Below are 27,210 nucleotides of genomic sequence, written 5' to 3' on the forward strand. Positions count from 1 at the left end.
CACTCACTTTCTTTTCTTGTATTTCATAAAAATGTTCATAAATAAGTCTACGAAAAGGAATATATAACATAAGCTCGATAACTAATAGTTTTATATAATGAAGCGATCCAAAACTGTGTGCCGTTGAAGAACTATATACAACAATGTGTGTGCGCCTGCTGGACAAATGGTTTAAAACAACTTGTACACTTTTTTAAGCTCCTGCTTCTTCCACTTGGGCAAGTCATCGTACTCGTAAAAGGACATTTTGAAAACCGCCACAAAGTCGTCGTGCGTTAAATGCAGCTGTTGGGAGTAATACAAAAATTATTAAGTCTGTAAAGGATTGGGCTAAGGTGCTTTACACTCACCTCACGCATTAGAGGATTGACTTCAGGCGGAAGGACGTCTATTTCCTGCACCAAAACAGATAGTGGATATTTCTTATGCCCATCGAAATCCTTTTGTGAATTGTTTAACATCAAGGCAGAGCTTTTGTTGGTATCAATTGTCGGAGTAGAGTTGGCCAAATCTTTTCGAATTCGCTCATAGGTTATAAATTTCTACACAAAAATCAAAATGAAATTCATATTATAAATTAGTTCCAGCCTAACTTTTTTAGAACCAGTGTTCATAGCATGTGTAAAGACAATAAGTTCTCAAAAGTATTAACAGCGCAACTATAAAATTCCAAAGTTGAATTTCCATTTTCATTGTTAAGTTTCAAATTTAAGCTTAGATTGATTCTATATGGCATCTGTATTTTACCTCGCCTAAATCGTTCTGCCATGACTCGAAGTAACCCTTGAACACATTGGGCTCCTCATGCTGCTTCACTATAGCCAGGGCGGTGGCGGCACGTCGTCCGAAGGGCGCATTCTGTATATAACTCTGGGCCATCGCTGTGTACTTCTCCCGCTCTAGGCTGATGGCATGGGCACCAAGCCACACATAGGTTATGTTGCCTGTATCCAGGATGTAACTGCAATCGGCACTGAGATCCTGCTGCTCGAATCCTAGCAATTCTTCGCTGCGCAGCGTGTTGCCCCCCTGATGCCACCAGACCAGAAAGAGCTGCACTGGCGGGCGCGGCTTTGAAGGTACGCAAGTGTTCAGATAGCAATTATTGCTGAGCGTGGGTGAAACATTGCCACCGTTGCTGCTGCCGTTTGGCGAGCTACTGCCGTTGCAGCTGTTCCTGCTGCTGGTGCTGCTGTTGCACGAGTTACCATTGATAACCAGAGTCTGATTGAAGTACATAGCCACCGACTGCCAGAACTCCTTCGTTTCCTTGCCCTCCAGCATCAGGGAGCTCTCACCGAGCAGTGCGCCCACGGACTTGGCCATCTCGCGGGCATCGCCCGTACTGCTCTGACCACACCACACCCACACGTGACTGGTCTTGATCACGTAGCAGTCCTTTGAGCTGATCGAAGACAATGGGTGCTCCTCGACCGCCTTGGAATTGTATGTGGCATCGCCGTAGATCTTCAGCAGGAACGTTTCCAACAGAATGTTCGCCTTGTAGTCGGTGTAGTTCTCCCGCTGCAACAGCTCGTTGCGCTGCCCGCGCATAATGATGAGCTTGCCCTCGAAGATCTGTAAGAAGTGCGGGGTCTCGTCGAACTCGTACAGCTGCACAAACATTCCGGGTCTGGTAAGACCCTCAAAGCACTTAATGGCAAAGCGCTCGGCATTGCTTATCGCTTCGGCAGGCGCTTCCGAGCCATTCCACTGATAGATGATGTTTTGAATGCCCACCGAAGCCAAATCCGCCGGCACCACCGTGGCACACTGCAAAAGATTTTTAAATTAAATAAGTCCAGCCGAGTCCCTAGGAATATTTCAAAGAACTTGAACCGCTATGGAAACAAAACTCGTCGTAACCGTCGCCTGGACATACAGCCAACTTGTCCTACTTACCAACACGCTGTACTTGACCACATAGCAACTATTTGTGCAAAAGACCACAGCCTTGGTCGGCAGAAGCTCCGTAATATCTGTGCCACACACGCGATACACCACACGCTCCCCTCTGCCATCGTCTACCAGTTGCGTGTCAGCGGCCATTTTTGGTCGTTCGCACAAGGACACGGCGTCCAGTTTGCCAAACTTGGTCGAAACAGGCTTGTGACTGCGCCTATTATCCTGCCAGACATTAAGCCAGTTGGCAAATAGGCGCTTGAACTCCACGGGTTCGTGGCCCTCAACAACACGGGCTACCAAAGTGCTGTTGTCATACTGTTTCTTTTTCACGAAGGCCCTTCCATTGCCCATGGCCAGCTGAGAGTCGGCCTGCGGCACCTGAGATCCCACCCATAGCCACACACTCTGCGCATAGTTGTCCAAGAGATAAACACCGTTCGAGTCGTTCAAATCATCTTTGCTAGGCATACCAACATCCAGTTGGTCGAGATGCAGCCGCCCACGTTTGTTACACTTATAAATGCGAAACTTATTGTTAGCCCCATTGGCACTGGTTTCGTATTCGTGTATCTGGCTGGTTTGGCAAACAATCCGTTTGCCCAGTGGCAGCAGTTTATTCCACAGCTCCTTCTGTTCGCCTGTCATCGCCTGCTCGTAACCATCGTCTACAATTACAATCGACGTATTGCCCATCTTCTGACGCTGCACCCAAGCAAGAGCGGTACGTCGCTCGATGGACGCACTAGACCGTCCGATCCATACGAAAACAACCGTCTCCGTCTTCAGCACCATTATGTAGTCCGAGTTGAAGTGCTGCCAGTCAATGGTGGCCAATTCGATGGCGCGCAGCCATTTCCGGCCGTACAATTGGTAGAGACGTGGTAGAGCCGGTTCGCTAAGCAGAGCGCTTGACAGTACGCTATCAGAAGAAATCAGAATGAGCAGCATATTTTTTATATGTATTTGTGCTACTCATAAGTATGTTCTTTTGTACTTACTCGTAGCCCTTTCTGAAGTAGGAGAGAAAACGTGCACTCTCACGATTTTGGGTCTCACGATAAATAGTCGCCACATTGCCCAAGTAGGAGTCCAGCTCTTGTATTTTGTGCACCACATTCGAACGGTTCTGCTCAGTAACGCTGCTGCCCAGCCAATAGTGTATATAGCGTTCCAGTGTCACATTTGGTTTCTGATCGCGTGTCTATCCGTGGAGAGTAATGTCAGGAGTATGTGAACAACCGCACAGGATAACTCTTAAACTGTACAACTTACAATGGTCTCGTGGCTAACATAATGTCCCACAGTGCTGGCCGCGTATATAATGTAGGCGCAATTATCCTGGAAAATGCCGTACTGTGGCCGTGCAACGGCTTCCAAGTGATCGTCGTCGATTTTCCAAAGCGCAAAGGTGATCGCATTCTTGGGTACCTTCCGAAAAGTTGCATCAACTTTTAAGTCAGGTATCGTATTCGGCTGAATCTCCTGCAAGCAGTAGAGAATAGAGCAATTAGACATATTCGAAAAAGAGATTGATGTTGTTGTTAATTAATTAATTAAATTCGAAGAACTGCAAATACATAAGATAATAATTAATTATAGCTACAGAGGATTCAAGAACAAATAAAGCAAGTTTAACGACTAATAAAAATGTTACAAATAAATAAGAAGAAGAAGAAATAAGAAGACGGACCTGTATTTCCTAATAATATTAATTATAAAAGTCCTGCAATTATACAAGTATAACCTATTAATCGAACAGTTGATGTTCATGAACGAATTACATTTCTAATAGTTACAATACATACTATGAATGGTATTAAACTAGCAGGAGTTCCTTGAGGAACTAAATTAGAAAATATATTTTGTGTATGATTAATTCATCTATATAATATAAAACATAACCACAGCGGTAAAGAAAACGTTAATTTAAGTGTTAAATGACTTGTTCTTGTGAAAATATAAGGGAATAGTCCTATAAAATTATTAAATAAAATAAAAATAGAAAAATAAATGTAGATCCATTATGGCATGAAGAACCTAATACGGTTTTAAATTCTTAAAAGAATTGAATTTCAACAAACATTTTATCGTGAAGTATTAATCAATTAAGTTATTAATATCTCTAAAAAGGTTCATATTCAGTTTAATGAAATGTTGAAACATTCTGAAGGGTAAAATACAGATAATAAGTTAGTTATCGCTTTTAATTTGTTGAATTTAAGTTAAGATTTTTTAAATTAATTTGATTTAGTTGAAGTTGGTATATACGAGTAATAACCGACTTGTGTGAAAATATTTTGTACCATTGAGTTATGTGAAGGAAAATGAAATAAATGGCATAAAATTGCAGTATCTCCAATAAATAGGAGCACTTAATAAACAGAGGGCTTGGACATCTTAAAATAACATAGAAGGTGTTTATTTTCCAGTAAAAAATGCCTGAAAGTATCTCTTCCTAACTTTATTAGGGTTACTTAAATAGATGTCTGGACTAGCTAGCATCAGGTTATATATACGAGTAGTGATACACTTTTTGCTGTTTTTGCAACTCAATCAAGCAACGATGACCATTTTCTCCAAACGCTAGTAGCGATGTCATTCGAGTTAATTTACATGGCCTGCTGACAAGACCGAAGAATGTAATTTAGACCTCAATTACCTGAGGCGGTTTTAATAAACACGTCTTGACGCGCCATCGTTGCATCTCAATTTCCCATTTGTTTGGCAATCGATAGCGAAAATTAAAGTAAACCACCAATAGTGGCTATTCACTGCAAATTTTTGTTGGTTTAAATTGATTTCTTATTTAGATACTATTAGAAATGTGTATTTGTAAAATGTTGTTGCAGGATGTCAGTCATTGATTGATATCATTAGGCAACAGGACTAGATTGCCAATAATTAGAGGTTTGTAGGCCACCTTCTCTATATCTATCTTTATCCTGTTCAAATAGTTTCAGAGATAAATTATTTTTCGCATTGCATATAAGTATACGTAGCAGGCGAAAAAGGTACTTGGGCTCTCCCTCGATTTTAAAGAAAGATAAACATTCTCATTCCTGTCACAAGTATTGTAGTTGTAATTTGTTGTAATTTCTCGACATTTACTTTTGATTGGTAGAAGATACATATTGATAATTTATAAAAAATAATCATACATTTTGTTGATATCGTGTGATTATTTTTATACATTTCAATTTATTGATGAGGAGGATAAATATTTATTAACATATTTATATAGTATAAAAGTATATTTGACTTCCAATCATAAGGTCTATTAATGAATAGTATAGATAAATTTTTAAATTATTACTATATCATTTATTTATTTTTATTATTTATTCTATTGTAATAATTTTAGCTTCTTCATAGCAGGCGAAAAAGGTACTTGGGCTCGCCCTCGATTTTAAAGAAAGATAAACATTCTCATTCCTGTCACAAATATTGTAGTTGTAATTTGTTGTACTATAATTTCTCGACATTTTGATTGGTTGAAGATACATATTTATTTAGTTTAAAATATTAAATAAGCATATAGGCATGTACATAGTGTAATTAAATAAATAAAAATAAATAATCATTAAAATATTAAAATGTTAATTCTACAAAAATCTACGTAGGATAGTTGACTAAGAAAAAATACACTCTATAGTATATTAAATAGGTCAATAGACGGTTTTACTTGGATTCAGTTTTAAATTTTTTTTTAATATTTGACTTTTCTTATTTGTTCCTCTAGGACGTTTCATTTCAATTATCATTGTCCTCAACTTGTTACCTTTTGCCTACGTTCTACGTTCGTTAAGAATGCTAAAATATTACGAAAGTAACCACATTATAATTAAAAAATATTATAAAAATAATTATTAAAGCAAAAATCGGTTAACCCCTGAAGTGTAAAGTGTTACCTAAGAAAAATAACACTCCAAACAGGCTCACTCTAAAAAGGTTCAAGAGTTGTTTTGACATGTAAAGTTTCTAAAAATAATACATATTTCGAATGTCTTGTTTGTTCTAATAGGACGTTTTATTTCAATATACAGCAGTAATCTGTCAGAATATTTGTCCCACTGATATTTGGTTACCTTTTTTCTATGTTCTATGTTTCTTAATAATGCCAAAACGCTAGGGCAATAACCAACATTTTATTAAAGAATATTATAAAGAGAATTCAAAATGTAACAATTGATTAACCCCTGAAGTGTGTAAAAGGATTTAGGATTAACTAAAAATACCATTTTTGTAAGCCGCGTATTAACTAAGAAAAAGTGCATTCTATATTAAACAGTTGTTTTGACTTGGAAAAAGTTGTTTAAAATAATATTTCTAACATTTGACTTTCTTGCTTGTTCTTCTAGGATTTATAGTATCATTTTAATAACGAACACAATATTTGTCCACAACTTGGACTAATTATCTTTTACCTTTTGACTATGTTTAATGTTCATGGCTAAGAGTACCAAAATGTTAAGGAAGTAATTAAATTTTTTTAAATAAGAGCCACTATAAAAAATATTTATATCAGCTTAGTCTGCGTAGATAGATGCTTTAAAAATTGGTAACCACCACCTGCGTTAAGTAACTTTGTTGATCAATTATGCAATATAAAGGTTATTTGATTGGCTTTCTGCATTTGTTGGCTATTGCTTTGATTTATTAAGTTATTGAGCGGGTAAGCCATGAATCTATACGCATTGATGAGCCCGACCTGTTGCCTCTGAACCGTTAAGAGTCATTACGCGCAGATGGACTGGGTGTGTAACGACGCTGGCAGTGAATATCGTATTTTTTTTTTATTGCACTACCTTGGTCAAGCAGTGCTTCGGCTGCTTATGTACACACACTGCTTGTGTAGTTACGATTTGAATTAGCGTTATGTTTTAGCGTCAACTGCCTACGATCACATTTTTTTTTTGGCCTTAGTTAACAAGATAAACAAATTTTCTCAATTGTTTTTACTTATTTTAAAGGGAGTTAATTTTCTGCAACCGCACGGCTATCGGCCACCTATTGTTTATTTTCATTGTTGCACAGTGGCAATATTTGCGAGTTGTCAGTGGCCCTTTCTTTAACCTTGACCTGTCGAAAGGAAATTGTCAAAAGAGGTGTGAAGCAATTTCCGTAAAAGAAAGTTTTCTTGCTTGGCCTTAGCATCCGGATCTTTCTTTTTACTTCGAGATCGCCTAGAGGAAGGTTGTGCATTATCCACGCTAACGGGGTTATCAACTTTTTGGTTATACAGATTATATTTGTACCTATAACCTACAACCTAATACAGCAACGATAGTATTAACAGCGAATAAAAAAGTATATAAATTGGCGAAAACTAAATTGGAGGATTCTATTGTCGACAGGATTTTTCTGCATGGTGCCACTTCCGGACATCGGGTAAATTTTATTTTTCTCGTTTCTTCGCATTTGGAATGCAAATTCTAATTCACATTTTTTTCGATTTACATTGTTTTCGTGCAGAATTGGCACTTAATAATTAGTCCAATCCAATAGGGCATTAACCTTTGCCTGTCGCTTTGATGCGCGCATGCTAATGCAGCGACTAGGCTAAGGGAGGGGTACGCCAGACGAAGGCGTGCCAGAGGTAAGATCGGCTTTCCGATCAGGCCACTGGAACGGCGAGAAGAACCGTCTCTGCAGTTTCGTGGGTCATATCGTCTATGACGGACGTCGCCTAATAACGGAGTGCGAGTGATTTTTTTGTGTTGTCTTCGGTGAAACCTGTGCCTGGGCAATTGGCAAAGCCCCGTTGTGTTGGTTGGAGGCCCGTGGGAAAGAAAAAGGCATAAATTAGCCTACCCCAACCTTTAAAGGCAACATTATATATATATCCACATATATATTTATATATGTGTCCAGCGCAAAAATGAACTTCTCTAGTGCGCTTATCATTCTTTAATTTTTTTTTCCCCTGTGTTAAATCCAAATTTAAATGTACATATGTGTAACCACGCGAGCAAAGCAACTCGGCATGGCGTGATGAAGTGGGAAAGAATATACCTAAGTGAAAACAAAAAAAAATAATACACAAAGCAAAATTCGTTAGCTACAAATGTGTATGTGCATGGCGACAATTTTTTTTCTGGTTTGTTTAAAAAAAAACACGTTAAAGCCCACCCAGTAAATATCGAACATAAACTTTAGTACAAAAAAATTATGCATGCAAGCAGCGGTGAGCCCACACAGCGCGTCCCCCCCCGAAAGATCTTTCGACGTTGGACAAAAACTGTAAGTACAGCCGTTTTAATTTTTATTTTTCATACTTACTTGCGTGCATGCGTACGGAAGTGATCAGCTGTTCAATTGGAACACAGGCTTGCCTGCTAGGCATAAAAACAAACTTAACGCCTTTATGCCAAGTCTTGGCTTTTGTTTCATAATTCTCCTATTATCGGCACGCACATAAACATCCCAAAAGGGGAAAATGCATGAATTTATATAATTCAAATATTTGTTTATATTTTCTTACCCTAATTTCTTTAATATTTGAATATAAATAACCATTTCTTCCAGCCACGCCAATTGCTCTACTCACTTTGCTATACCTACTTATATATATATTTTTTTACTACTAGATATTTAATTAGAAATGTTCATAGGCTTGATTTCGTCGTAAAGGTTAAGGCGAAAGACTTGAAAACTAGTTTTAACTTGCCGTTGGATAAAGTTAGGTTATATATGGAACTTCGAAAAGACAAGGTGTTCAATGAATTTAGTTTTTAATAAAAACATTATAATGATTGCTTAAATTTTCCGGTCTTATGATTTCCGCTAGCCGCAGCATGTAGAGGTTTGAAGGGGTCATTCGCATAATTGTTTTAGGATATGAATGACCAAGGATGGGTGGGCCAATACTTCCTCAACGTCAACAGAGGAATACCAAAGGTGTGTCCACTTGTGTCCTGTGATCTGCAAACCCAGCTTTCTTCTTTTTGTCCTATTTGTGTCAACTTACCGATTTTTATGGCTTTTCCGATAGCACGCTTTGTTTTTAAATAATAAGCTAATTAAAAGGCCGTAAGATATGAGAGTCATCGAACACCACCCATTAGCCGACGAGCCCGAGCCGGAACATACTAGCGTGCGCTCTCAATCTTACACCCACCACCTCGCCTACACTAATGGGCTATTGTCTATACCCGTTACAGTTATAATTTCATTTATTATTTTGGCGCCCAACGTGTGGAGCCCAACTTTTAGTTGTCAATTTTATTTCGTATTTTTGGCTTTCAAATGTTAGGCTTCACAAGAACATAAATATGACTGATACACTTTTTATTCTTTTCTGCAGTAAAATCTTTAGTCTTTTCCAACAATAGCTTCTCGTACGTTAGTCGCAATTAAATTTCTTTTTCCCTTTTGTAGTTTAGCTACATTTTTGTTTATCGTTATCGCTATGTTTTCTTTTAATTGCAACTATCGTAAGGAAAAATAAATCTCTTTTAACGTCATTTAGGTATATTTAGCAGTTAGACGCATTGGACTGCAGGGGATTGGTTCTCTACAGAGGGTACGCCTGACCACGGCTACTGTTTAAATTGCAATGACACTGTATATCTATAACCATTTCTTCTGTCCTTTCTTGTGTACCGCTTTGGTGACTGTCAGACGCATAGGAATACTGGTGAATAGTTTCTTTGAAATGTCAGCAGGCCACGGCTGATAGGAATTAAAGCGATACCAATTCCTTTTTCTATTTTTATTATATGAGTTTCTGCAATTAGACGCATAGGAATTCAGTACGATCGGCTTTAAGAGCTGACTACTGACCACGGATAATGTAGGCATTCAAATAGTAAAAAAGTTCAATATCATTGGTTTCTAAAGACTTTTTGTTTGCGTTATGGGGTGCTTAGGAATACAGGCTGGGTTAATTTTCTGTAATTGCCGCCTGGCCACGGCTCATAATGAAGACAAGGTCACGTAGGTTTGGCATCAGAATAACACCGTCATACCGGCCAAGCGTTGGCTTGCGTTGAGTTTGGCGTTGTTGTTCTTACGACAAACACCAGTGTTCTTTCCTCTTACCCCGCTTTGGGAAGCAGACACTTACGTACACAGGCTGATAAACACTGATAAGAATCTCTACATATGCTGTTGGTTAAGCGTGAAATCATAGACTTTTGGTTTTTGATCGTTACCGTTTCGCTATATTTATTGTTTAGGTTTAATTTTTAGTTTTTCGCTTTTGGGTTTGTTGTACCTATATCTTAAGCTGCAGCAATAGTTTTATTGACGTGCAGACAACAACAACATTTCTTTTTTGGTTTTGTTGACATTTTAGTTTCTCTGTTTTGTTTTGGGATTTTGTTTTGCATTTATTCTTGCAAGTGTTTTGCTTGCATATGCATTGAAGTATTAATAGTAGCTTCGAGATGCCACTAAATCGGTCTACAGAAACCAGTGCCGAATCGGCAACTGACCTTTGCTTTTTATGCAAGGGCAACTTACAGGATTTGGAAACATATAGGGTGACTTGTGGACACATATTCCATAAGGCATGCATTACAACGCATGTCCATGCCTCAAATTTATGTCCCGTTTGCAGAGAGGTTTGCATAAGTAAGCCTTTGGCCAAGCCAACAACTTCGGCTTACAACACAAGGGCACAATCTCGACAACAAGGTTCGGCTAGCACGTCCAGTGAGGCAAGGCGAACTAGTGTTAGTCCAAGCCCACCTAATACCGTCAACCTCAGTACTGTTGGTAATTCAAGCCTTTCTCCTGAGGTCGGAGCAGCGATTGCAGAAGCTGTTAAAGCAATGCAGACTGGATTAATGCTGGAGTTAACTGGTCAGATAGGGAGATTACTACAAGAAAATCTTGCAGCTCAATTGTCAGCTGCACCAGCGGCAGCCACACAAGCGGCCCCTGCAGCAACGGCAGAATCAAGAAACATATCGTTAGAAATACCAGATCAGACCGCTTCTTTGCAACAACTATTGGGCATTGGCTCTAACAATGCCATTAACATACCATCAACGGCACCTCCTAATGCATCGCCCCGTTCGATCAATTCTAGCTTGTTGAGTAGACCCGATAAAGTTGGCCAAATCATTACTAGCTGGAAACTTAGATTTTCTGGTGAACGCAGTAGTTTGTCTATTGATAATTTCTTATACCGGGTTGAGGCTTTGACTCATCAAACTTTGGAAGGAAATTTCGATTTATTATGCGGAAATGCTAGTACGCTGTTTGAGGGAAAAGCTAGCGATTTCTTCTGGCGTTTTCACAAGTCCAGTGGACATATACGTTGGCCAGAGTTATGCGCGGCCTTACGCAAACAATTTAGGGACACTCGCACCGACGTGGATATCCGCGAATTAATACGCGATAGGAAGCAGCGCGAGAAAGAAAGCTTTGATGCATTTTATGATGCGATTGTGCTGCTGACTGACCGTTTGCAAACTCCACTGTCGGAGCAAACGTTAGTTGAGGTTTTGAGGCGCAACTTGAAACCAGAAATTCAGCATGAAATTTTGAATCTGCAGATCAACTCTGTTGAGCAGTTGCGGGAAATTTGTCGCAGGCGCGAATGCTTTTTGGAAAGCATTAATCGCACGCAGACTTATCGTAAAGCACTTCCGTTCAGAACTAACGTAGCTGAAGTAGTCAATGGAGGTAATTGGGAAGAGGCTTCTGAGTTTGGTGAAGACGAAGTTCCTTTAGATATAGAAGCGTTAGCATTAGTCTGTTGGAACTGTAGGAAGGAGGGTCACCGCTATCAGGACTGTATTGCCAAAAGAAAAGTGTTTTGTTATGGTTGTGGAGTGGCAAATACCTACAAGCCATCATGTCAGCGATGCTCAAAAAACGCGAAAGCGAGCACCCAAGGCAGTCGACCGCCTCAGATCGCTCACCATTCTCGGTCGACAAACACGGAGTTGTAGACCAGTATCATAATAAAATAAACTCAACTATTGTTGAAAATATACCGGACGTACCACATTTTGAGACTATGCCTGACATTACGTCATGCTGGCCTCACCGAATTCAGATTTTAAAAGAATCCGCCAACTTTCCAACGTATCTTCATCCTGGTAAACGTTCGCGCAACACAGCTAGACTTAAATCTTTTTGGCATGCAGCGAAAGTTATCTCGGCTATTGGCAAAAATGCTAAGGACCAACGTCCGTATGCAGATATTAAAATATTAGGTCGAGTTGTTTCAGGCTTATTAGATACAGGAGCATCAATGAGCTGTATTAGTGGACAATTGGCCCAGGAAGTTATACGTAGCAAGATAGGACTCAAAAAGATTCTTGGCAACGCTTGCACTGCGGACGGCAGTAGTCAAACAATTTTGGGACGAGTGACATTACCAATTGAATACAATGATAAGAAAAAGAACATTGTATTCCATATAATACCTTCTCTTAGTCAAGACTTATACTTGGGCATAGACTTTTGGAACAGTTTTGGGTTACTTCCATCTAATTTGCAATTGGCAGAAGTAGATAGGGGTACACACAATTTGACTTTGGCTCAGCAATCGGAATTGCAGAATGTTATAGCGCAGTTTCCATCGTTTGCCGTAGCTGGTTTAGGTAAAACACATTTAGTATCTCACTCTATAGATGTGGGCAACGCCAAGGCAATAAAGCAAAGACATTTTCCAGTATCGCCAGCGGTTGAAAAACTTTTATATGCTGAGGTCGATCGATTGTTGAAGCTAAATGTCATTGAGGAGTCAGACAGTGCCTGGTCCTCGCCTGTGGTGTTGGTCCAAAAGCCTGGCAAAGTGCGGCTCTGCTTAGACAGTAGAAAGGTGAATGCAGTTACGCAAAAGGATGCATATCCTTTACCACAAATTGATGGCATACTAAGCAGGCTACCAAAGGCAATGTTCATAACGAGTTTGGATTTAAAAGATGCTTTTTGGCAAATCCCACTCGATACCGCATCTCGCGACAAAACCGCTTTTACCATACCAGGTAGACCTTTATATCATTTTAAGGTCATGCCATTCGGGCTCTGCAATGCTCCTCAAACCATGTCCCGCTTGATGGACAAGGTAATACCAGCGGCTCTGAGGAATGAGGTGTTTATATATCTGGATGATTTATTAGTGGTTTCAGATAGTTTTCAGGCGCATATGCATGTTTTGCGCAAAGTAGCTTCTTGCATACAGGCAGCCGGCTTGACAATAAATTGCGAAAAAAGCAATTTCTGTATGCGTAGCGTAAAATACTTAGGCCACATAATCGGAGAGGGAGTAATACGCACAGACCCTAGCAAAGTGTCAGCGATTGTAGATTTTCCTTTACCTCAGAATTTAAGGGCGTTAAGGCGTTTCCTTGGTATGGCCGGATGGTATAGAAAGTTTATAAACAACTTTGCTGGAGTCACTGCTCCACTAACAGATTTGCTGAAGCAAAAGCGTAAATTTACTATGTCTGTCGAAGGAGAAAAAGCGTTTGAAACTTTAAAATCAATGCTTAGTTCTGCTCCACTTTTGATCAGTCCCGATTTTTCCAAACCTTTTTACTTACATTGCGATGCAAGCAAGACAGGAGTAGGTGGGGTTCTTGTACAAAAGTCAGAAGCAGGAGACGAAATGCCGATTGCATTCGTATCTAAGAAATTAAACAAGGCCCAAAGAAATTATTCTGTCACCGAGCAGGAATGTTTGGCAGCCATCGTATGTATCAAACGATTTCGTCCGTATGTTGAAGGGCATGAATTTACAGTCATTACCGATCATGCCTCTTTAAAATGGCTTATGTCGCAAACCGATTTACATTCCCGTTTAGCGCGTTGGTCGTTAAAACTGCAGGGTTTTCGATTTAATATTGAGCATCGAAAAGGCAAATTAAATATTGTGCCAGATGCGCTGTCACGCGTAAACGAGGACGAATTAGCAGCAATTGACTATAATAAGGGCCTAATTGTAAATTTGGACTCAGAACATTTTAAGTCAGCTGATTATCTGGATATGGTCGAGTCAGTTAAAGCCAACAATGACCAGTTTCCGGACTTGAAGGTGGTTGACAATATGCTGTATAGGCGCACCGTGCATACAACGGGTGATCAGCTACACGACAATTATGCTTGGAAATTGTGGATACCTAAGAACTTGGTCGAGGAAGTACTCCGCAATGCCCATGACAATCCGTTAGCATCACATGGCGGGATCCATAAAACGTTGGAACGAGTCCGGCGTTACTATTTTTGGCCTGGTCTTGTTGATGATGTCAAGACGTACGTAAATGCTTGCGAAACTTGCAAGATGACAAAAGCACCGAATTTTCCGATGCGACCACCTTTGGGCAAACCTGCGGAGTCTGAGAGATTTTTCCAACGTTTATACGTTGACTTTTTAGGTCCATATCCTCGGTCACGCAGCGGAAATATTGCCATCTTCATTGTTTTAGATCATTACTCTAAATTTGTTTTTCTGAAGGCAGTAAGGAAATTGAATGCAGAAACGGTTGTTAAGTACATGCAGCAAGAATTGTTTCATACATTTGGGGTGCCCGAAACTATAGTATCGGATAATGGTTCCCAGTTTAAATCTGAAGCATTTCAAAAATTCTTGCGGGAAAACAAAATTTTCCATTCACTTACAGCGGTGCATTCGCCTCAGGCAAATGCTTCTGAGCGCGTGAATCGCTCAGTTATAGCAGCCATCCGTTCGTATATTCGTCCAGATCAAAAAGACTGGGATGAAAGTTTGAGCAGTATCTGCTGCGCTTTACGGTCTGCTGTCCACTCTGGCCTCGGCACAACACCTTATTACATGGTCTTTGGTCAGCATATGATTACTTCAGGTTCAACGTACAAGTTGCTTAAAACGTTGCGTCTTATTGAGGATAGAGCGGTTGTTTTCTCAAGAGAGGATTCGCTCGATATTGTGCGCAGTAAGGCGCTTGAGACAATGAAGAAACAGCAGCAGAAGAACGAAAAAATCTATAATTTGCGGTCGCGTGAGGTTTCTTATTCAGTTGGACAAGAAATCTTCCTTAGAAATTTTAAACAGAGTAATTTTCCAGCCGGATACAATGCAAAGTTAGGACCAGCTTTTGTGAAAGCGAGAGTTCGACGTAAACTTGGAAATTCTTATTACGAGGTCGAAAATTTGCAAGGGAAAATACTGGGTCGTTATCATGCGAAAGACTTGCGTCAGTAAGAATTTGTTTTCTTGCAGCGTCTGGTGTTTTCAATCTTGCGTTTGCTTTGAAACCCAAGATTGAATTTAGCAGGGGGGAATTTGTAACGACGCTGGCGGCGAATATCGTAAATTAAATTGCATTCCCTTAGTCAAGCAGTTCATTGGCTATTTATGTTTACGCACTGCTTGTTTAGTTACGGTTTGAATTGGCGATTCGTCTTAGCGCCAACTGCCTATGATCGCATTTTTATTATTCTTGCCTTAGCAGACGAAACAAACAAATTTTCCATAATTGTTTTTATATATGTACAAAAAAAAATTATTTTCTGCAGCCGCACGGCTATCGGCCACCTATGGGTTATTTTCAGTATTGCTCAGTGGCAATATTTGCTAGTTGTCAGTGGCCCTTTCTTCAACCTTGACCTGTCAAAGGGAGATTGTCAGAAGAGGGGGTGAAGCAATTTCCGCAAAGAAAAGTTTTCTTGCGTAGCCTCGGCATCCGGATACTTTCTTTTCGCTTGAAGATCGCATGGGAGCAGGTTGTGCCCAATATACTCTGGCTGGCAAATATATGGTCATACATATAGTATAACCTATAGTCCGTTTCAAATTCGGCTGGGCCAAAGCGTTAAGCCTGCTGCAACAAATTTGGAGAATTTGCAGTAATTTTTCACTTCAATTGTGTTAGCAAAAGGAATTCTGCCTGGTGCCACTTCCGGATATCGGGTAAATTTTACTTTTTCCGTTTATTCGCATATAAAATGCAAAAGCTAATGCTATTTCTTCATTGTACATTGTTTTCGTGCAGAATTGGCACTTAATAAAAAGTCCAATCCCCAGAAAGGGCATTAACCTTTGCTTATCGCTTTGATGGGCACTTGCTAGAGCGACGACTAGGAAAAGGGAAGTGCACGGGAGAAGGAGGCGTGCTAGAAACGAGATCGGCGCTTCGCTCAGGCCACTGGAACGGCGAAAAGAATCACCGCCTCAGTTGCGTGGATCATATCCGATATGACGGTCGTCGGCTTAAGCTAGGGCACCTGTTTTTTTTGTTGCGTTTCCGTGCACCGAAAAGGTGGCGAAGCCCCAGGTGGCTTTAGTGAAGAGTGCCTGCGTAAAAAAAAAAAAAAAAAAAAATTATAAAAACTATATTTATGTAAAACTATACACAAATGTGGGCCCTGCAAAAACAACAAAAAAAGTGCAACCGAGAGAACTAGGCATTTATTTTTTTCTATTCTTTCGTCTTATATTCTTTTTTTTGGGTCGTATACGGCCTTATACTTAAATTGATCTATATCCGATGTGAGCAAAGCAGCACGGCCGGGGGTGTAGAGAGGGAAAAAAAAGAAATAAGTGAAAACCAAAGAGAAAAAAAAGAAAAAGAGAAGGCAACAAAAAAAAAAGGCAAAACAACAAATAAAAACCCCTTTGACTATACGTTTCGAAATAAAATTTTATTAAGCATGGCGACAAGTGAAGGTATGAAAAGTGCATGTTTTTAAAACCAAAATTTCAACATAAAATTTTACAAACAAATTAAAAATCATAATTAATGTGCATGTAAGCAGCAACGAGCCTATGCAGAGCGCCTCAACGGAAAGATCTTTCGACGTTGGACGACAACTGTAAGTAGAACCGTTTGAATTTTATTTACTTTCATGCAGAAGAGCACGCGTACAAAAACAAAAAAAAAAAATAAATAAAACACCTGTTCATATGCGTCATATGTCTGCCTGCTGGCCATGTAAAGTCTAATTTCCGCATTATTATTATTTTTTTTTAAATCACCGTAATAACGTTATACTTGATTGCGGTCATTACTTACTTAAATTTATGGCCAATCTTTACAAAAAAAAAAAAAAGCGATGCAAGAATTTATAACACTTTAAATATCAACACTTTCTCTTACATCAAATTTTTTTCCTATTATATTACGATCCATTTCAATTATTAACCATCTCTTACAGCCAAGCCGTTGCTTTACTCACCTTGCTCAATTTATATTTACACTAGTATTTTAAGGCAGTCATATGTTTACCTATTCTGCTACTGGCTACGAATCCAGTGATAATTAGCTTTAGATTTCTATTATCGGTTAATGTACGGTCACTTTTTTTTGGAATTCCTTGAAAATTATGATTTTAGTTTTTAATAAAAAGTTTATAATGTTCGCTTAAATTCCGCCTAACATTGATTTCCGCTAGCCACAGCATGTAGAGGTTCAAAGGGGTCATTTGCCTAATTGTTTTTGGATATAAATGACCAAGGATGGGTGGGCCAATACTTCCTCAACACCATCAGGGGAATACCAGAGGTGTGTTCACTTGTGTTACGTGGTCTGCCAACCCGCGATCCTTTTGTTAGTCATATTCATGTATATCTTTACCGGTTTTTTTTTGGCTTCCCCACAGCACGCTTTAACTTTAAATAATAAGCTTAATGAAAGGCCGTATGATTGGAGAGACCTCGAACACCACCCACTAGCCGACGAGCCCGAGCCGGAACATATAGCGTGCGCTCTCCAACATACACACACCATCTCGCCTACTCTACTGGGATATGTCCTATACCCGTTACAGGTGGCAGACTCTTTTCAGACACACACACAATACGATAGTAATAAAGCTTTTCATTTTTAATTTTTCATTTGATTCGTGGTTTTTATTATGCGAGCAGTGACAAACAACCTGTTCATGCTTCGTCTAGCAGTGCCAAGTACATGGCTGATGTTACCCCATTGTCGTCATCATTGTCGGCATATTTCGTGGAAGCAGTACAAAAATAATTATAATTGTTTGTTTTTCATAAATATGTACAATATGTACATCTGAGGCATGTGTAGCATGAAAGCAGCTGAAAACTGTATGAAAACATTTTAATTATTGTCTGTAAATGGCAATTGCTTGGTTCCCTCGCCTAGGCGATGTCTGGCCTGACTTTGGTGCCAGTCTCGTTTGGTGATTGTGTCGTTCGAAAAAAAAAAAACTGGCGTTTCCAGCCAATGATTGATTGAGCGAAGCTAGCATCGAACATTGTCAGCTAAACTACATTTGTCGCGTCAATAAAAATAGTGCAAAAAGCAAATATTGAGCTTGTTTTTCTTTTGACCACCTCTCATCAATGCCACAGAAACTTTCACAGTTTTCAGATACGCAGATACGCCATTTATGCGCCAAAAGCAGCCACAAATTGCGCCCAGCAATTATTCTGACAAAACGATGGCAAGAGTGAAACCTTTCTTAATATTATTTTTTCATTCTTTACAAATTTTAGATTTGTGGGTCGTCGTTGTGTGAATTGCTTGAAAATACTGTATCTTTGTACGATTTCTAGCTTTTACAAAGAGATGTTTATTTTAAATAAAGTTAATGGACTTAAATGCATTTGAATATCAGTAGTTTGTTTAAAAATCCCGCTCCTAATTGGTTTCCCATTGGTCATGACCTTAACATAATCGCAATTTTAATAAATAATTTGAATAAGGTTTGTACATAGTTTATAAATATGTATGTATATCAGAGGCAGTGAATCTTATGTCTGTTTAAAATTCAATTCTGTTTCAATCTCGTTTGGATCTAATCTATTGTAGGGGAAATTTTTTGGTTCGCGCAGTCTGTGTTTTGATAAACCTGTCAATACATTAATGATTCGTTGTCTTAATCCAATACGGACGCGCATTAATAACAATAAAATTGCATAGACAAGTGCTTATCAGCTTATAATTAACATAAGGCCACAAAATCAACTTGTCGCCGGCATCTGAGAGCCAAAGAGCGACGTGATCAGATGGAAATGGAGAAAGAGACATAAGTAGACGGCACATAATTATGCAAAATGAAAAGCCTGTAATTACCGTTTCTTTTGGCGATAGCTCCATTTTTAAGTTGAAGTAGCAGCTTTTTATTATTTATTTTTAAATGCGGGGACAATACCAGAAGCGCAGAGGAGCTGAGCTGAGCGCAGCCTTGAACTAGTTTACACAGTCTGGCCGTCCAACTGGCTCTATGCTGATGACTGTGGTGATCGTGCTGGTGGCTATCCACACACTCACAAAGTGAAATCCTTTTGGGAGTCAGTCTCTGAAAAGCGAATGTCGCCGAACTTGTTCGTGATTGAAACAGTTTCGAGCTTGGAAAATTCGCACACAACACTCACACAATTGCCACAAATTCTGGTACTGAGCTTAACTAGAAATTTAGAATTTAGCACGATTTTTGAAAACTTTGACAACCGAATGAAAGTAAAAACGAATTGTGATATACATATGTATGTATTTATAAATACGAGTATCTAGTATATAGCCAGATCTATGGCCTGTATTTGATATAAGTTGGCTACAACAACTCGCACCCCGTTTTTGTTAAAGTTTGCGCGCGATTCGATACAACAAAAGTTGTTAAAGTTTTAACTTTAAGCCAGGTTTGAAGAAATAGCGCGTTTTCCAGCGACTGCGTCGTCGCTGCTCAAAAGTCAAATGCAGACTGCCAGACGCGTTTCTGGCCAAGCAACATCAAGCCGTCAAGTGGGAAGTGCTGGCTATGGCTTTGGCTATGGCTATCGCTATGGCTGTGACTGTGACTCAGAAACCGAATGGAACATGAATGAAATTATCAGTTATGTGTCTCTTTGCTGTGCGAGTCGTCGGAGTCGCATCGTCTTGCTTGTCTGTTTTGCTTTTGCGGCGCGAAAAGCAGAAAGCGCAGCATTTTCTGTTGTGGTTTGAGGCGGGCTAAGCAACATGGGCTCCACATATTCCTTCTCTTTTCCTGCTTAATGCGTATCGTGCCCAGCTAGAAAGGTTTAGTACACGAGAATTTGTAGAGCTTGTCCGAGAAGTTGCAAGCTACATACGAGTTATGTATGTAAACACAAGCTACTATGTATATGTAAAACAATAGAGTGGACGCCAAGGGAAACTGTATAATTTTTTTCAAATGCAATCATCCATATACGTAGGAAATTGTACACTGGAAAAAGTCAAAATTTTGCTTTATTTTCAACTTTTATGGCTTTTATTGGCTTATTGACATAGCACCTTTCTTTATGTATTATGGGATTGATAGTTTTTAATAGACTTTTTTTTTGCTAAAACAAGTTCACTTTTCTCAAGTCATACATATTTATAAATGTTAATGAAATGGTAACTTGATTTGCGGCTTTGGATTTCCTAACTTCTATCAATTTCGATTATTTGAAGCGAATTGCTTCAGTCAGCAAAGATGAGCAACTTTTATTGATATTTAGCAGCATAGCACGCTTAAGGCTACACATCGGGGTCACTTTTTTATCGACTATCTAAGTTAGAACAAACTATGTCATATTCCGATTATTTATTGGTTTTTCCGCAACAGAATTTCTCTATAATTGAGAATATAATATGATTTAAAGAATGTTTTCAAACTGCCCTGCTTGAAACTGGACAGAATTGAAATGGGACCATACGGGAAGCAGTTTTCAAATACTAAAAAGAATCATCAAAACCGATTCATCCAGTGGAAAGTTAAGGTAACAATCAAAAATACAGTCGAATTGAGAGCGTCCTCCTTTGCGGAGCCTAACCAAACTCTTCGAATACCCTTGAAGTAAAAAAAAGAATCATCGAAATCGTTTGGCGTGAAATGACTTATTCGTCCATTTAGGACTTATATGGTTTTCTCATGGATGCCATCGTCAGAACTGGACCAAATTGAAATGGGAAGTACCAGCTTTCAAATAACAAAAGAATCAGCAACATTGGTTCACCCAGTCGTATATTCCTCCTGAAGTCGGTGAAAAAGAAAGCTGTCCTGAATCTAAAAATAGTTTTTTTTTATAAACGTAACTTGACAGCTAGACTGTCATTGGTTGATTTGAGAAAAAACTTTACTTGGCATATAGATTGTCTTTGTTGATAAGGTTTATTGCAAATCATTAGTTATAGAACAAATAATTTATATAAATTTAAGTCATTTATATATTTTAATAGGAAATGGAATTTAATATAAGGAGTTAGTTATTTATAAACTGATTTTACATATAGCTTGTCTCTATTCGTTGACATATCTAATGAAGTGCCACACAATATCATCGACTATATATATACTATTAGGTAATACAATAAGTTTTTCTTCAGTGTACAACTTATATATCTGTCGCTCATTTCTTCGGCTGGGCTCAAGTTTCGTTTGGATTTGTCATTTGTGGCACGGTCTGTTTCGTTGCCTGGTTGATGGTTGCTTGGCTGGCTTCGCATTTATGACTTAAACATAAAGACGCAACTGACATTTACAATAATCATTAACAGCCAACACACCACCACAGCCTCCAATGCAATCAAAATGTGGCTGTAGGTTTGGGTTTGGCCATCGCCACATGGTGAAAATCAGGCAGCCTGCCAGTCAAATTTTGTGAGTTTTTTTCATCCATTTTTTGCTAACGGCGGGTTTACCGAACTTTTGCACAATGATTTATTTTCCAATTTTACAAACTTTAGCCGCAATTAAGTACAAAATGGGTAATCGGTTTTAAACTATTTCATTTTGCTTTTCCTTTTCACATCTAATTTGTTTTTTGTTGGCCAATACTCGAAACTGAAAGAAGTTAGTAGCTGCAGGCCCACGACTAATTGGTTTGCCCTTTTACAAACTATACTATACATATAGTATGTATGACTATGTGTGTGGATGTGGGTTTATGGGGTATAGTATATAGCTTCTATTGTTGTTACACTTAAGGCTAAGCGTTTGGTTTCAAGGTTAAGCTTTTGACTGCTGCCTGTTTATATTCGTAATACGAGTATGCCGCGCTTGTCTGCTGGTTGTCATCCCTCTGTATTGTCGTCCGTCAACAACAATGTGAGGCCTTTCAAAAATCTCCAACAACTGCAGCAATTCACTTTACACTTTTCCCTCTGCAACGGACGGACGGACAGACGGACGGACAAACAAGTTCAATCAACCGTTAAGGCGTGAACCAACTGTAGTTGTAAAAAAATGAAAGCAAATGCAAAGCATTTTCCATTTGGAAACGGTGCGACTTTTAGCATATGAAAAACAGAAATAAAAAAATGATGAAAAATGCAATTTATGATAATTACGCACGTCAAGTCAGAGGAGAAACATTTTGAAAAGCAGTTAGACAATAGACTTTTCCTTTTCAAATAGTATTGCCACAATCTATTGTTTTTCCTCTCTTTGCCCAACACCGCCTATTAAAGACACTTAGTGTATGAAAAAAGTGCAAATAGATACATTAAACAACACAAACAAAACAAAACAAAAACTACAAAAAAAAAAAAAAATTAAATGCGAAACATTTTCTAAACACGTTTCAGCATGATTGTTGTTGTACAAATTAAGTGCAATTTGGTCCCAATGTTGCACAAAATTGGTAGCAACAATCGGCGGCAACAACAGCCAACTACATCAACATCAAGAGCAACAGCAACAACAGCAGCAACAACGGCAGCATCAACGACTCATCGGCTGCACTTTGCTCTGGCATGGCGCATTGGCATTTTGCAGAAACGGCACCAATAGCAAATGTACCGCTTTGGTTTTTAGTATTCCATCTGGCTGGCCCCTAGCGGTGATTGTGTGCCGATTCGTTTTTTAAGCCATGCCATCCCCGCCAGCTCCCCATGCTGCACTCTTTTCATTAGACGGAGAACCGGCGCGTCAGGCCGCTGAATACGGCAATGGCAATGCGATCACAAACATCCAGTCATACAAGATCGGCCGACTTAGACGGTGAAGTTAATTGCCCAAGACTACAGCTGACTTTATCAGCGTTCCTCTTCCACCGGCACAGTCGCAGATGCAGACTCAGACGCAGTTGCAGGCCATGTCGTGCGTGGCATGTCGTCACCATCACTTCTGCCTCATTCTTATGCACAAAACAACTGTACAACCATAACAATAACAGGTGTTTTACTTTTTGTTGTAGTTCAAATGCATTTCGCTTAGCATTTATAATTGTTAATTGGCTTTGATAAGGCAACCCAAATGGCATCATTAATCAACATCTCTCGTCTTTCAAAAGCCTGCCCAACTTTCAGTTTTGTTTTTAAACAGACTGTGCGTGAAAATTGTCTGTAGCTTTGAAATTTATTTTGATGAGGTGCAGCCCTAGTGGCGAACACTAATCTGATGCTCACACATTTTACAATCAAAAACTTTCAGTACTGTTTCTAAAAATTCTAGGGATGCCTGCAGTTTTGTTTATAGCTTTAACAATATTTTGATGAGGTAAAACATTTCGTATATAAATTTTGTGTTGAAAGAAAGTTCTTCACACTTTTGATTTTAATTTCTAATATCTTTGTGAATGACTTCAAAGAAAAACTGAGATATTTGTTTGTTCGGTTTGCTTTAAAACGCTAGTGCAAAGGCAAGACGAAATTATTTACAATTTTTGTTTTCAAAAATCAAACAATTCCACTTTAATCTGAAACCTAGACAGAATAAGGCTGGGACTTAAAAAATGCTTTTAAACTACTAGGCCGTAGGGAAATCATGAATTTGCACTTTAACTTTTTTTACAATACCTCTTAACCTCTTAAATTGTCAACCTCTTGCACGGAATTACTTTCAATATAACTCTTCCGATATACTTCAATAAAATGTATAAGGTCTCTCATCAAATTTGTCTGTAAGTCGTGGCATAGCTGGACGGATGCGTTAATGTAAATTGTAAAATTATTTTTAAAGATTTTTTATATTTTAACTAGAATTTACAACGTACTTTATTTTATATATTTACTCAATTCTGTATCGACAGCCCATTGTTTATTAAATAATAAAATAATAAATATTATAAAAATCACACAATGTGCTGTTGCTTTCGCCACTGCATGGATTGCTTGCAATGGTGACCTTAACGACAACAATGGAGCCTTCATTTAAAGTTCATCCCATGGCCATACTCACTCTCACCATATTTAGGAAACTGAATTGCATTATGCTTTAGTTAAAATTCCTCCCATTTTCATAACAGCCTTTGTTGGATGTAAACAAGCCGTTCAGGTTCGTTACATCTTTTCATTTTGCAATTGCAGACTGTTTTACAATTCATATCTATGTAGGTTAATTATGCATAATATTGTGGTAGAAATAGTTTAGAGTGCATTTTTGTATGAACGGAGATGCTTTTATTATCTTGCCCAGAAACTGACAGGTGTGATGCATCCGTTTGACCAACATTCTAGATCGGTCTGTAAAAATATCAAAATTCCGCGGTAATGTGTTGTCCATCATAAATCACAGCGGATAATGTTTTTGTGCTCATATCGCCACCATCAATCATATGCCAACAAGCTGTGCAACTCCCTTCTCTCTTACTATTGAGTATTAAGGTAATTATATTTCTACCAATGATTGTAACGGCCTAAGAGAGCACTGCTCTCTTAACAAAGTTCAGCATTGAAATGGTATCTCATGGGGAAGAAGACTGTTTTATCTGCCATTGGACTGCTCTGCCCAACCAGTGTTATTCTCCCTCTGATTACTTTTCCGTACAACATAGTTCCGGGCGAGTCTCTAATCTACTAATATCCACTTTATTTGTTGTGTTTGCAGATATCAGATTGTATGTTGAGGAGAATTTAAAGGACTGTAGAGCCAGAGCCGTTTCATAGATGTCGGCTTAAATTAAAGTTAAAACTCCGCTTGAACGATGGTTAGGAAGCTTGTGCCTCGCGATGGAGTTCTGAAATCTAGGTCCATAGACTCCCGCTGCTGAATTTATTAACTCATTTGATTGCGAAGCATTATTTTGGCTATAATTACCTTTCCGAAAACACTCAAATATTTTGGAAAGTTGTGGGCACTTATGCCATCTCTAAGCCCTGCCTGCTCCACCTTTGCCTTTTTGCAACTGCCAGAAACTGCTACCATTGCTGTCTGCGGCGTCTTAAAGTCAAAGCAATTGTAGACGCTACGTGTAATCGTAATCGAACTGCCTTCCCACGCGAAAATGCCAACAGCGCCTCATTGTGGGTGAAACAAAGTTCAAAACAATTTCTTTATAATGGATCTAGGTACGACTCTTGGTCATAAAAAGTACTACAAAATGAATGAATACAATGGCGCAACAAGAGGTTATAAGTGTAGGTAGAAACAAAAGTATTATTTGTGCAATGCTGTGGCTATGCGCCAAATTAAACAGACAGTTGCAGTTACAACAATACAATAAAACGGACCGTTATGTTTTAACAGTTATTTAACAAGCAATTAACCCGAGATACTAAAAATGCAAATCTCTGCTACAGTTCAGCTGAGCAAACTACGCCTTGCACCATACTCGGCTTTCTAAACAAGCTAAGCTGTTGGACGCGGTCAGAGCGCGGTCGCGGGTCATTCATCTTAATTATCACGCTCCCCACAACAGAGGCAGACTCACACGGCTCAGGCTCAGGCTGATACTCGGACACGGGCTCGGGCAGCTTCAAAGCTTCAAATTAAACAAAATGTGGCTTTAATGTACATACTTCGGAATTCATTAGACAGCGGTGGCAGCCAGCAAGAAAAACCCTAAAATAATCATTTCCCTAGTCTTTGTTTTTCTGCTTTTCTGTTTCTCTATTTCTGGCTCTTCTGGCATCTAAAACACTGTCCATTGACCCATTTGCATTGTAAGCAAGACAATCTCTGCCCAAAGAAAATTAGTAGAAGTAGAAAGCTGTCTGGGCTGGGGACTGGAATTGGGGCTGGGCCATACAAGATTGTTTCCACCTTTATGGCGCCAGAATTTTTTATTTTGAATTTTTATGCGTAGTTCTCTTGTTTTAATCACCGGAAGTTATTTTTGGGCATCATCAAAAACAGCAACAGCAGCAGCAGCAGCAGCACCAGCACCGCTTAATTACATTCTACTATTTTTCTCTATGGCTTAGATAGTGTTCGTTGGCAGCACATCTCATGAGATATGAGTGTATTTAAATTGCTTTGGTTTCGCATATCGGATATGTATTCCAGTTGCTGTTCACTTTTTTGGCTTGCCAATTAGACACGTTCGGTGATTGTTTGGCAAGCGTGTGATATGGAAAATAAATATGAGCACAATATTCGGAGTATTCTGTGCTGCAAGCAAGCATTTCTACTACCACTAATGTACAAATAGTATGTTCATACGAATCTGCTGACATTGCAGATTCGCCAGTGTGGGTGTAGTTTGGTTGTTGGTGTCCAAGAACGACTTGTTCAATTTTTCAATTTTTAATTAATTTACTTTGTCAGCCGCATTGTACAACACAAATGGCGGTAGATTGGGAGACACATACTAGTACTAGATACGAAGAGCGGCATAAATATGAATCATCACTATTATTTATGTTCTATTTCATTTAACACTCACATCTTTAATAAAATTAAATGGTGGCATATTCTGTTGTGTGCTTCTCTCGCCGCTTTGTCACAAATGTTGCCAATATTTCCCAAATGCAGCAGCTTCAACTTGTTGCTGTTTTTGTTGTTTGTATGTATGTATGTGCGTGTACGTGTATGCCTTATTTGCCGACAAATGTGGCTTGTAATTACAGCCAAAACGAATTAAACAATTTTAATTTTTTCGCACTCTTTTTACACGTTTGTTGTGTTTATGGCCCGGTGTTTTTATACTAATTTTTTGTTGTTGCAAATTTACCGCTAAACACACTTTGAGAGAAAAATGTAAAGCGTGTGAGAGAGGGAGAGGGAGAAGGGGTGAGCGCGCACGACCAGCTCCAAATGAAGCGCAATTACGACTCGAATTTTATTTGTTATTACTGGCGATTATTGTATGACGGAAATATAGAAGTGCAGAATCTCGGAGCCGAATTAACCCAAATTGTGAGCGGAAGCAAAAACAAAAGGTAAAATAAACAAAGATTGGTAACGCGTATGCGCGGCGTTCGCGTTCACTTAACCCGTGAAAAGTCTGTCTGTAACTGAAGCTAAGCTTTTGACAACTTCAATTGAAGTGCGTCCCGGCTGGTTGCGCGCTGAGAGCAAAGCGGCTGCATGTCAAGGGAAGCGTGGGATCGGCTTTAGAGTTCAGCTTGGCAGTGCTGGGGTTGGAAAATGTAAAAACATACAAAAATACTAGTACATACTACTATGTATGTATGTATGTACATACATATATAGTGTGTACATAAATTATTTGTGAGAAAAACATTTTAGAACGTTTTTGGATCTCTTTTCTCTTTTTGAAGTCAAGCTAGT

The 27,210-nt window shown here is 39.0% G+C and overlaps 1 protein-coding gene across 1 annotated transcript; it reads right to left on the reverse strand.

Annotated features, from left to right (window-relative positions):
* Window positions 1-41: 41 nt before the first annotated feature.
* Window positions 42-26,927, reverse strand: LOC115630532 (villin-like protein quail). Its single transcript, XM_030527136.1, has 7 exons — window positions 26,363-26,927; window positions 3,178-3,387; window positions 2,904-3,106; window positions 1,903-2,824; window positions 748-1,773; window positions 351-542; window positions 42-285 (listed from the first exon to the last, which is right to left on the reverse strand). The coding sequence occupies exons 1-7, from the start codon at window positions 26,387-26,389 to the stop codon at window positions 172-174; spliced, it is 2,694 nt and encodes an 897-aa protein (XP_030382996.1). The 5' UTR covers window positions 26,390-26,927; the 3' UTR covers window positions 42-171.
* Window positions 26,928-27,210: the final 283 nt, after the last annotated feature.

The sequence above is a fragment of the Scaptodrosophila lebanonensis genome, unplaced genomic scaffold, assembly GCF_003285725.1.
Source record: "Scaptodrosophila lebanonensis strain 11010-0011.00,11010-0021.00 unplaced genomic scaffold, SlebRS2 tig00001410-arrow-pilon, whole genome shotgun sequence".
NCBI classification, from domain to species: Eukaryota; Metazoa; Arthropoda; class Insecta; order Diptera; family Drosophilidae; genus Scaptodrosophila; species Scaptodrosophila lebanonensis.

Excerpts from the sequence above, each read along its gene's own strand:
- LOC115630532 (XM_030527136.1), bottom strand. The coding sequence starts at position 26,389 with ATGCCACCATTTAATTTTATTAAAGAT. Across the intron at positions 3,107-3,177 it reads ATGTTAGCCACGAGACCATT|ACACGCGATCAGAAACCAAA; the intron begins GTAAGTTGTACA and ends CTCCACGGATAG. Across the intron at positions 286-350 it reads TCAATCCTCTAATGCGTGAG|CTGCATTTAACGCACGACGA; the intron begins GTGAGTGTAAAG and ends TACTCCCAACAG.